This window comes from Pelobates fuscus, chromosome 10 (assembly GCF_036172605.1).
Source record: "Pelobates fuscus isolate aPelFus1 chromosome 10, aPelFus1.pri, whole genome shotgun sequence".
In the NCBI taxonomy this organism is placed as follows: domain Eukaryota; kingdom Metazoa; phylum Chordata; class Amphibia; order Anura; family Pelobatidae; genus Pelobates; species Pelobates fuscus.
The window spans coordinates 54,025,650-54,038,812 of NC_086326.1; the positions used below are offsets into that span (position 1 = coordinate 54,025,650).

A 13,163-nucleotide genomic window follows, 5' to 3' on the forward strand; every position below is an offset into this window, starting at 1 on the left:
TGTAAGGTCAGTATAGCTGAACTGGAAAACTTCTGTGAGCCCCCTTTGCTTTCAGCTCGACTGCTTTGGTCTTAAATGTAAAATTCACTTTGAATTCCCCACAGTTCTCACTTTGTGAATAACCCTGGAAGAGAATGCTGTATACTGGTGCACTCGGAGTGTAATCCCTCGTGTAATGAGAGGGTGTACCAAAGAAAGCCATGAAACTTGCAGCACAGAAACTGGTAGAATTAGTCTGGGATTAATACAACAGATCTGGTGCTTTGCAACATTTACCAGATACATAGAGCCTCTAGAACCCAGGACCCCGTTACCACTGCGCCCCACAGTCTGTTATTTCATATTTGTGTCCATACTTGTTGCTTCTGCTTTTGCATAAAGTACAATGTGTCAGTGCCTGACCTGCTATTTCCCAGGTTTGGGTTCTGTGTAATCTGTAACTGAAATATATTGATTATAGGGCTAACTGGGGATCTGATATATTAACAAAATCACAGATTCTCCCAGATGGACCTAAATAAATATATCAATTTTTCTCATATATCCACAAAAATAAAAAGTGAATTAATTGTGGATTGCGTAGAGGGTGACCATTGCCACATACATTAAAACAACCTCTACATTAATGATCTATTTGTGTTTTTATTTTTTATTTGGGGTATTTATTTAATCCTCATATTTTATCAAACATGCTCTAGACAGCAACATTTTCTTTTATTAATTTTTTTAAACTTTTTTTTGGCCCAGCATTAAATGTTATAACAATGCAATCTACTTTTCTAGCAAAAACTGGCATGCAGTGTTCTAACTACTTACATGAAACCATTACTGACTGTCAATCCTCAATATAAATCCTCTTGTTAGAGCAGTTAAAGGAGGGAGGAGGGGCGATTTCATGTCTCCTTCGAAAGCACGTGTTAAAACCAGTACTGTTGGATTGTTCTAAAGCAACAACCCAAATAGGAATGAAACTAATTGTTTGGTCTTTTTCATTAAAAAAAAACAAAAAAAAAAGCTTGGTTATTCAATAAACTCTGAATTATGCTGGGTTAATGTTGCCTGAATTTTAAAAGGGAGGCTAAAATATTCTGGGGGGAAAAAAATCCCCCAACTACATTTCAGTCACACACTGGCTATTTTTAGTCAACATTTTTTTAAGTCCGATTTCAAAAAGTTTTTCAAAGTGTATAATTTTGAGTTGATTGCTGGATTCATTTCTGTGTTTCCTGAGAAAATTCATTAGGAATCCGCTTCAGAACTTGGTGTCACTGCCGGCTCTCATACATGTTAGGTGCACTCTATTGCAGTGTTCCCCAACCCCCGGGCCGCGGACCGGTACCGGTCCGTGGATCAAACGGTACCGGGCCGCCCAGGGGTGTGGGGTGTGCGAGCCTGCCGGCTAATGCAGGGCTGGCATTGCCCAAGTGCCAGCCCTGCAATGTGCCTGCGGACCGGAGGGGAGATCAGAGATCTCCCTCCCCAGTCTGCAGGCACTGTGCTGACAGCTGGCAGGGGAGTGAGAGAGGACCCGGAAGCTCTTACCTGCAGCTCCTCCGGGTCCTCCTCTCGCGAGATTTGGAGCGTTGCCGCGGTAACCACGGCAACGCTCCAAATCTCGCGAGAGTGAACTCTAGCCCTGTAACTGGGCTAGAGTTCACCTCACCACCACCGGACCACCAGGGAATCCCCACCGGACCACCAGGGACTAAGAAATGTCCCCCCTCCTCCCAGTAAAGGTAAGAAGGGAGGGGGGACATGAATATCTTAATTTTAATTAAATAAATTTTAAAAAAGCCTCCTTACCCCCCATACACACACTGCCCCATAAACACACTACACACACTGCCCCCACACACACACTACACACATTGCCCCATAAACACACTACACACACTGCCCCACAAACACTGCCCCATACACACTACAAACACTGCCCCATACACACACTACACACATTGCCCCACAAACACTGCCCCCATGCACACACTGCCCCACAAACACTGCCCCATACACACTACACACATTGCCCCACAAACACTGCCCCATAAACACACCACACATTGCCCCACAAACACTGCCCCCATGCACACACTGCCCCACAAACACTGCCCCCATGCACACACTACACACACTGCCCCACAAACACTACACACATTGCCCCACAAACACTGCCCCATACACACTACACACATTGCCCCACAAACACTGCCCCCATGCACACACTGCCCCACAAACACTGCCCCCATGCACACACTGCCCCACAAACACTGCCCCATACACACACTACACACACTGCCCCACAAACACTGTCCCCATACACACACTGCCCCACACACACACTACACACATTGCCCCATACACACACTACAAACACTGCCCCATACACAGACTGCACACACTGCCCCACAAACACTGCCCCATACACAGACTGCACACACTGCCCCACAAACACTGCCCCATAAACACACTACACACATTGCCCCATACACACACTGCCCCATACACACACTGCCCCATACACACACTGCCCCATACACACACTACACACACTGCCCCATACACACACTACACACACTGCCCCACAAACACTGCCCCACAAACACTGCCCCCATACACACACTGCCCCACAAACATTGCCCCCATACACACACTGCACACACTGCCCCACAAACATTTCCCCCATACACACACTACACACACTGCCCCACAAACACACACTGCAACTCTCACACACACTGCCACCCTCACATACACACTGCACCGCTCACACACACATACACACAATTTTGAGTCTATGTCTTTATGTGACTGTGTTTGTGATTTTCTGACTATGTATGTGTCTGCGTGTTTTTTTTAATATATGTGACTGTTTGGTTTTTTTTTTGTCTTATTAAATCAAAACAAGCGGGCCACGGAAAAATTATCAAACGTTTACCGGTCCGCGGCGATAAAAAGGTTGGGGAGCACTGCTCTATTGGAAAGGTTACAGTTGGTTATACTGGGTGGGTTTATATTATTAAATGGACATTCCAGGTTCTCCCATAGGTTGCAGCTAGTTCTGCTCGGTGGGTTTCTGAATACATGAATTACCCTAGGGTTGTCAGTGGAGTTTAATTTATTTGATATATTTGGGCTCCCTCTCCCCCCAAGAGGGAACCATCATCTTTTCATGGTTCTGGTAAACTCAACTTAAGCCCAGAGGAGGGTTAAGAATAAATCTCTTGTAAACAAGCGAACCATATCTGTAGTGTGGCAGTTCTATCTATATTAGAAGAACCGTACTTCCCAGTCCTTCTCATGCGGTCACTGAGAAGCAGATCTTCCAGCAAATAAATCTTCTGATTAGAGTATTGGCAGCCTAGTCAATAGGCAATTACTCAACCATAACAGAGCCAAGCAAGATTCCTCACCATCTGTCAAACTAACGTAAAAGCCTGTGTTTACACTCTAATCTGCTGACCAGACTCCACCACCACCACCACCACCACCGATATTACAAAAGAGAAAATTATTGTTGTAATTTTTCTGTGACTTCAGATGTTTTGTGACCTATGAGTACATATTCAGCTCCCAACCCTACAACTGCCCAGGCAGTAATATTTGTGGAAGCCACAGAATTCTGGGGTTCATCAAGCCTACTGTAGTTGTTAAAGTACATAGTATTGTTCTTTTGGCATGTTCTTCTTGAGGAACCGTGTGCTTAACACAGCAGAGCTAAGCTGCTTTCTATTATTTATACAAATGGCAACCTGATATCACATTGTTACAGAATATGTATACACTGTTAGACATTTTGCCTTCAAAATGATTAGCAAGCTTTGAACACATATTGTAAGATTGATTTACATAATGTGTGATATGTAAAGGTAGTTATGGAAATTGTAGGTTTATCCCTGGTTATTGTTACCGTCAGAACATTGCCCCATAACTGCTAAATGCAAGTTTCATAATAACACAACACTATTAGTGTTTGGATTGCCCCATGCTGTCATTCTTGCTTTGTCCTAAATTAAGTAAAAGATAGATCATTAAGGAAGGCCAGGTGGTCTTGTAAGTGATTAATCACTTGGGCATCTTAACAGATTAAGTAAAAAAAAAAACCTCTGCTATTCATTGGTAGAATTTGAATTAATGCATAGTTTTATATTTGGTTTTCTTTGCGTATTTTTTTAAAAGAAATTAAACTTAAGTAAATAAAATTCTAGACTTTTTTTTTTCTTACGTAAGCGGTTATGCTATTGATTGTGAAGGAGTTGGGATTGTCCTACATTGGTCAAAGAAGGGGCGGGCAAGTTTAATTTCATTTTTAAGTTTGATGATCCCAAGATTTAATTCTGCAAAATCAAGAGGTTTAAAGGATTATATGTATGATTAGATGATTAGACATCAAATGGGCCATTGCTTCCAGTCTGCTGATTTGCACGGTATTTGCACTCAATATCACAGATTGATGGTCTGGACTATCATTTCAGATATGACGCTGCTGTCCTCACAACCAGAGGCACTGGATGAGAACATGCCTGCATCGTCTGTGTCCGAAAACTTAGAGCAGAGGATGCTGGAGAAGAGGTCAAAGGTGCTAGAGGAGTTGCTACAAACTGAAAGAGATTACCTTCGAGACTTGGAAGCATGCGTGGAGTATATTATGGTTCCACTGCACACGACACAGGTAAGATAAGGATTAATCCCATCACACTTTATAAAGAACACAAAACCAAAAAAATGATTTGATGATTCCAATCCCCAAAGAACTTCATTGGCTGATGGCGTAATTTGACCGCTCTCAGCCAATGGCTGACATTCTATGCAGTGAAAGTTGCACAGAATTGTAATTACCCAAATCAGAACTCTAGTTACACCTCCATTAGCATGAGGGTTAAACTCTGTATGTGCAGTGTTTCACATTGAAACCCCGCACATACAGACTCTGAGCACCATGACTACTTAAAATCACTGCACATACAGACTCTGAGCACCATGACTACTTAAAATCACTGCACATACAGACTCGGAGCACCATGACTACTTAAAAGCACTGCACATACAGACTCGGAGCACCATGACTACTTAAAATTCCTGCACATACAGACTCTGAGCACCATGACTACTTAAAATTCCTGCACATACAGACTCTGAGCACCATGATTACTTAAAATCACTGCAATTGTCATAGTATTGGAGTAACCCTTTAAGCCTGAACACTTTATAATTTGCAGAAAAACAATATTATATTCCACAACAAAGTATGTGGGGGGGGGGGGGGGGGGGGGGGGGGGGGGGGGGGGGGGGGGGGGGGGAGAGAAAGAAGAGGAACCAATATATGGGAAAAATTAAACATTTTGTACTTGTACCAACTCTGTACCACTCCCTTAAACTTCCTAAACCATGATGCGTTGGTCTTTCAAACATGCTATTGGATTTAATCTTGTTTTTTAGCCAAGATATTCCAAACCTTCAAAGGTGTGTCTAACTAATTCAGTTTGAGTTGCTTCTATAATTTTAGATATAAAAAGGTAGGGTGGGGTGGGAAGGGAGGTCACTCTGTTTCTTCCAATTCCTGGGTTACTTAATTAAAAAAATATGTCATTCATTTATTTCTAGACAAATTCTAACTTGTATTCACTGGAAACATTGCTTTTTTTATGAGAACATTTGCATGTTCGAGAACTATTTAAATGTTACTCTGGTATTTATTATTTAAACCCTCAATTGCAGTAGATTCAACTGAATTACAAAATATAAGCAAAAATAGATGGTTATATGCTTCACTTCAGCGGTAGCTGTCACACTATGACTATATTTAGACAACATTTTTCAATTCACTGAGATCTGGTATTGTTTGCATAAACCCATGTATTTTAATTGTCCACATAAGACAACACATAATTTATTTCCATTTTACTCTGTATAGCAGGGGTGTCCAAAACGTAGATCCCCAGATGTTTTAAAACTACAGCTTCCATGATGCTTTGCCATCCTCAAAGCATTCCAAAGGCATGCATCATGGGAGTTGTAGTTCCACAACATGTGGGGATCTACCATTTGGGCACCTGTGCTGTATAGTATACAGTTAGACAGAATTTTATATTTGGACTCATTTAAATTAAAATCACTGGTTGTGAAATTAGATGATTTTTTTTTTTTTCCTGACAGTTGGCCAATGTGGATCTTGAGGTCCTTTTTGGAAATATTCATGCTGTGATAGAACTTTCAAAGAGATTGCTAGGTGCTCTGGAGAACTGTGACTCTGCAGGTAATTCCCTCTACTTTCATTTTATTTTTATTTTATTTATTTCGTTTAACTGAAACTATTCATCTTTCATGTTTTGGGTGTATCTGTGTGGCAATGAAAACTGCCATGTTTATTCAGGATTACGAAATTTATTTTACTGAACAAACCGGGCAAAAGGTTCTCATTTACTCTCACTGAATAAACTTTTGATTTATTAGAACTACTGGGTCACATATCCCGTTTGAAGTGTGTTAATGTGCATGTAATTCCACAGGGGGTGGGAGTGTGCAAAATATCAGTTTGCAAATGGAACCCCAGTACAAGTATTGTGGCCCTTGCTTTTTAAAGATCATAAAGAATGAACATCAGACCCCCAAAGTGTCTATATTCAGGGAGAGAAGACCATATTTTGGACTCAAATTCTTCTCTCGTTCTTTTCTGGTAGCTGAAGATGTTGCCTTTTGAGTGGATAGTAGTGTTATACAGAAACATAGCTCACAGTAATGAGTTCACATTAAAGGGTCACTTCAGACCCCAAAATAACTTTAGCTTGCTGAAAAGCTTTGTGTGTGAAGGATGTGTCCTCTTTGCGCAAAAAAAAAAAGGGCAGATTTCAGTAGAAATTTACACTTTTATAAATTCACCTGGTTACACCCCCTTGGCTTTCAAACAGACACCAGGAAATGTTACTTCCTGTTTCGTTGGCTTAATGCAGCCGACCTTAGCAATTGCCCAGAGCACCTGACTTACAAATAATTCTCATTGAGCTGTATTGGGAAATCTGTGATTGGACAGACACAGAAAGTCTGGGTGAGTATAAAAGGGGAGAGCTTGCAAAGGCAGCAGACAAGAGAACTGCATGTTTTGCAAGATGATTTTAGATATATCTCCAATTAAAAAGTACATAATTAAATGCATGCAAGCTTTCATTTGGGATGTATGTACCGGTATATACTAATGGTGATTTTGATTTATTTTGTATTTGGGCAGCGGAGTGTCCCTTTTATATGTCTTTTGAAGAATAAAATTGTAAATTAGTCTGTATAACTTCAAAGCTCTGGACTTGTTTTAAACTAAATTTTTAGTTACATAAATATTTATGAGAGGACCCTTACATTTTCCTGATTTCCCGGTCTCTGGCCATACCTTCAGTCACTTGTCCTAAAAGTAGGCGTCTTCCTCTGGCCATTTTAAATTTGTTGGGTGTGGGTATAGGTGAGCATAACTTGCTTTTGTCAAGTGTTTCCCACCCAACCAGCGCCATTGGCCACAAGTCTAATTTATGACGTCCTTTTATCCCCTTAAGTGCTGAAATCAAGGACACCTGCATACATATTTCCATAAAGGGACATTATAGTCATCAAAACAACAGTAGCTTAATGAAGCAGTTTTGGTGTATAGATTATGCCCCTGCAGTATCACTGCAATTTAGGAGTTTAAACCATTTTTTTTGTATTCAGCCGTAGGCACACCTCCCTGCATGTGACTTACACAGTCTTCCTAAACACTTCCTGCAAAGAGTCATCTAATGTTTAAACTTCATTTATTGAAAAATCTGTTTAATGTAAAGTGTCTTCTCTCCTGCTTAACCTTGCAGGAGCCTCTGGTGTGTGATTAAAGCTTACTTTACAGAGCAGGAGATACAAACTTTTAAAATACTTTACATCTGATTGAAAATGAAACCATTTCATGCAGACTGTGTCAGTCACAGCCAGGGGAGGTGTAACTAGGGCTGCAGAAACAGAAACAAAGTGGTTTAACCCCTAATGGCAGTGAACTGAGCAGTAAAACTGCAGAGGTATGATTTATACACCAAAACGTTTCAATAAACTAAGGTTATTTGGTGACTATAGTTTCCCTTTAGATAAACTTAAGACACTTTATTTAAAATGGGGAAAAAGGCCACCTGTAATTGTGCATAAGCAATTGCCTTGAATTTGTACAAAAATTTACATCCAAATTGAGAACACCGTTCATGTAAAAAAATCTACAATAACATTGACAACATTGTTGCTTTATATTGGGTTTTTTTTTTCTATCTGGGTGTAATCTTGCTTAGTTGCCTTCCTCCCAAACAGAAACTTGCATTGTTCTTACACCATCTCTGTGAATTGTTTAATTTGTTATTATTCTTTATATAGTGCCAACAAATTATGTGCTTCACAATAGGTGGACTAACAAACAGGAGTTAAAACAAGACAAACAAGATTACATTTTAAGTTCTATAAATCTTAACCCCTTAAGGACGGAGGACGGTTCAGGACCGTCATCGGCATTTTTGCGGTGACGGTCCTGAACGGTCCTAACCGTCCAATGTACTTACCCGATCGCCGTCGTTCCCCCGGCGGCGATCGGCGGTGCTCCCGGTGTGGGGAGACTGCCTGCAGCCCAGACAGTCTCCCCATGGCGGTTTAGGACCCCTGTGGCCATGTGATCGCCTCACAGGGCGACCACATGGTCACAATAGGTGTCCTAGTCTCTGCCTGCAGGGGGACTGTCTGTGCTGACAGGCAGTCTCCCTGCAACTGTAAAATCAGTGTAAAATCAAATTTTTTTTTAAAGTTATAGTTAATAAAAAAAGAAATATTATATATGTGTATATATATGATATATAGACATATATTATACCTATATAATATATGTCTATATATCATATATATAATGTCATGCTAAGTGTATTTTTATATTAATATGTACATATATTAATATAAAAATACACTTATAATTAATTTACACACGTATATATAATATATATAATAACTATATATTGTATATATATATTATTATAAAATACGAATAATAAATAATTTAAATTAAATTTAAAAAATTTAAAATAATAAAAAAAAAAATTATATATGTATACGAAATTTTATTCTAACTGTATTTTGATATTAATATATATATATTTATATCAAAATACACTTAGAATGAAATTGTATATATATCTATGTATATATAAATAAATAAAAAGAATGCAAACTATTCATATGTCCATATACAAAATTACATAAATAATTATATAAATATACACGTAGACTTCAAATATATAAATATGCATATATATTTAAATTCTACGTGCGTATTTATGTAATATTTTTACATAATTAAGTTATTTTATTGATTGCAATTTAAGGGACCTGCCTGCCAACCCAGGCCGAAAGTACAGAGAATTTAATTTGCTATCACTGTATTTTACCCTGTAACGTTCTACGACACCCTAAAACCTGTACATGGGGGGTACTGTTTTACTCGGGAGACTTCGCTGAACACAAATATTAGTGATTCAAAACAGTAAAACATATCACAGCGATGATATTGTCAGTGAAAGTGACTTTTTTTGCATTTTTCACACACAAACCGCACTTTTACTGATGATATAATTGTTGTGATACATTTTCCAGTTTTTAAACACTAATATTTGTGTTCAGCAAAGTCTCCTGAGTAGAACAGGACCCCCCATGTACAGGTTTTATAGCGTTTTTGAAAGTTACAGGGTCAAATATATGGGTCAAATATTTTTACATTGAAAATGGCCAGGTTGGTTACGTTGCCTTTGAGAGCGTATGGTAGCCCAGGAATGAGAATTACCCCCATGATGGCATACCATTTGCAAAAGAAGACAACCCAAGGTATTGCAAATGGGGTATGTCCAGTCTTTTTTAGTAACCACTTAGTCACAAACACTGGCCAAAATTAGCGTTCAATTTAGTTTTTTACTTTTTTCACACAAATATGAACGCTAACTTTGGCCAGTGTTTGCGATTAAGTGGCTACTAAAAAAGTCTGGACATACCCCATATTGAATACCCTGGGTTGTCTACTTTTAAAAAAATATGTACATGTGGGTTGTTATTTAGCAATTTATGACAGATAATAGTGTTACAATGTCACTATTGATACATTTTAAAAATGTATGTTTTGAAACCGCAATATCCTACTTGTACTTATAGCGCTATAACATGCAAAAAAAAATAGCAAAAAGCATGTAAACACTGGGTATTTTTGAACTCAGGACAACATTTTGAATCTATTTAGCAGTTTTTTTCATTCGCTTTTGTAGATGAGTAAAAGATTTTTCACATAAAATTCAAAAAACGTGTCTTTTTTTCAATTTTTCATCATATTTTTTCATTTTTTTAAAATTAAATTACATGAGATTATATAAAATAATGGTATGTAAAGAAAGCCCCTTTTGTCCTGAAAAAAACAATATATAATTTGTATGGGAACAGTAAATGAGAGAGCGGAAAATTACAGCTAAACACAAACACCACAAAAGTGTCAAAAAGATGCCTGGTCGCAAATGTACAACATCGCAAAAAAAGTCCGGTCCTTAAGGGGTTAAACAATACTTTTGGTGGATTCCATAAATCCAACCTGATGCATTTTATCCCTCTTTGTGTTTTGGATATAGGAGTGGTATTCTTAGAACAACGTGGAGATCTTGAGAGTGTGTACAAAGAGTATTGTCAGAATAACGAGGAAAGTATCGCTCTGCTGGAAACCTATGATAAAGATGATCGCTTCCAAAAACACCTGATGGACTGCATTGAAACCATGAAGTAAGACTTTAGATGGTACCCATCTATGTAATAGAGGACAATCTTAGAGGACCATCATAAACGTTATTTTTGGACTTACACATGCCTACTTTAACCAGTGAACATTATTTTACGAACCCAGTGAGGGTAATCAAGATGAGATCATTGAGCTGTTGACCTTCATTTTGCTTGCCTTGAAAAATAATGGGAGTTTTAGTCCAACTTTAACTTTTACAGATTACTAATTTAAAATGTTTCATCTCACACAGACTCAGATCTTTAAAGTTCAACAAGTTTCATATTACGTGTCCTCTACCACAACTTTCAGTGTTTGTCGGGTTTTTTTGTTTTGTTTTTTTCTTCTTCTTCTATGTGCATGCCGGTAATGGAGTAAATATTTACAAACAAGGAAGCTGAAATACCTTCTAAACATGCAATGTTCTCTATTAAATAATATTGTTTAAAGGGTTTTCTACGGGTGTTTTTCTGTTACTAACTATTGTCTCTTACTCCTCTTTTTTGGTGATCTGCACTTTTGTTTGGCTCAGGAGTCTTTACCGAGAATGGTGAGTTTGTACATATATTTTAATTACGTAGGACTTTTGAGGGACATATTTCAAACCATAATTATAATTAAACACTTTACAATGGCCCCAGCTTGTTTTGAGAATTTAATATGTGCCTTTTGTCATCTCTGTACTTTTGTTGTTGTTTTTTTTTTGTTTTATTTTGCAGTTCCTCTCATATTCCAGGGTAGTTGGTATACAGAGGTTTTATTAAAATAAAATGTTATTGCTGCAATATAGAATTATATTCCTGCAGTTTTCTTTTCCTATTTGATATAGTGTACATATTCTCCTTAATTCCCCAATTATTGCAATAGGAATGTGGTCAGTAAGGGTTGACCAGAGCTGGATGTAAAATTCCCATGAGTACGCAGTCCCATGTGTAAAACACGTACTGTTTTCTGTATATTCTATTATTATGATTATTATTAGTAGTAGTATTTATATAGAGCCAACTTATTCCGCATCGATTTACAATTCTATGAATTCTATGAGTGATGACGTTTGCTCTGTCTAATCCTGAAACATTCTTTCCACAGGGGCTGCACAAACTACATTAATTTGGGTTCTTTCCTCATCAAACCCGTGCAAAGGATCATGCGTTACCCTATGCTCCTCATAGAACTTTTAGGAGCTACCCCGGACTCCCATCCGGACAAATCCCCACTGAAAGAAGCTGTACGGGTCATAAAGGACATTAATGTCAACATCAATGAGTATAAACGGAGAAAGGATCTGGGTGAGTTTCGTCAAAGTAAAAATTATTTATTTAAAAAAAAAAAAAAAAAATCCTTATTCTGATTGATTTTATTCTTTGAGGCCATGTCCCTTTGTATGTTAGTATTTCTTTTCAACTAAACACTAAATTGTAGTGAACTTAAAAAAAATAAATCATAAAATTAAGACAACAACCACCTAGTCGTGACTACAACGTAATTGGAGCAATGTTTCCAAAAGAGCTATTTTTGTCCACAAATTGCTGTTTGGTTTTCAGTTCATTATAGCTCAGTGAATTGTTAAGCATAATGCAGTTTACTGTACAAAGTAGGAGTCCAGTGCTTCATGTGTAGAGTTTAGTTGGTATCTGCAGATCACACTGTATGAATATGGTTACATGGAATTTGATGCAACTATATAAACAAATCATTCTAATTACCGCTTGCAAATCCAGAATTTGCCAAGCTGATTGAAACCATGAAGTAAGACGTAAGATGGTACCCATCTATGTAGAGGACCATCATAAACGTTATTTTCGGACTTACACATGCCCACTCTAACCGGCTCAATTAGCTGATGACCTCCTTCCTTCATTTTGCTTATTTGTTCATATTATGTAGGATGCCATGCTATGCCCTTAGCTCTAGATTTACCGATCTGTAAAACCCATGTGCTTTGGAAGTTTGTGATAAATGATGGGACTTTTAATGTAGCTATAAGGAAATAATGCCACGATTTACTTTCCTGACAAGTGATAGCAAGTTTTATTTTTTCTGAAAACGCTGCACACACATGATTAGGCTTGACCCCCTTAAAAGTGTGTGCCATTGAAAACAGATTGCGAAATACACATCAATACTTGAGGTTTTAATGAGCTGTAGATTGTATTACATTCGTGTCAACATGGCTACAAGGATCATCACATATCTTGTAGAGTTGAAGTCTCCCTAATGCTTTGCTAGTGTTATTGCACTTTTAAGTGTAGTTTTACAGGTGTGTGTGTGTGTGTGTGTGTGTGTGTGTGTGTGTGTGTGTGTATATATATATATATATATATATATATATATATATATATATATATATATATATATAATGTGTATGTATATA

The 13,163-nt window shown here is 38.1% G+C and overlaps 1 protein-coding gene across 4 annotated transcripts in view; it reads left to right on the top strand.

Moving 5' to 3' along the window:
• Positions 1–13,163, top strand: part of DNMBP (dynamin binding protein) — a 163,163-nt gene that overhangs the window by 139,416 nt on the left and 10,584 nt on the right. For 3 of the 4 annotated variants that reach the window (XM_063434689.1, XM_063434691.1, XM_063434692.1), the window contains 5 exons: positions 4,473–4,669; positions 6,154–6,253; positions 10,647–10,794; positions 11,322–11,339; positions 11,879–12,078. In XM_063434689.1, coding sequence (XP_063290759.1) covers positions 4,473–4,669; positions 6,154–6,253; positions 10,647–10,794; positions 11,322–11,339; positions 11,879–12,078 — 663 coding nt within the window. The remainder of the gene's footprint in view (positions 1–4,472; positions 4,670–6,153; positions 6,254–10,646; positions 10,795–11,321; positions 11,340–11,878; positions 12,079–13,163) is intronic. The other variant, XM_063434690.1, reaches the window with a different exon arrangement.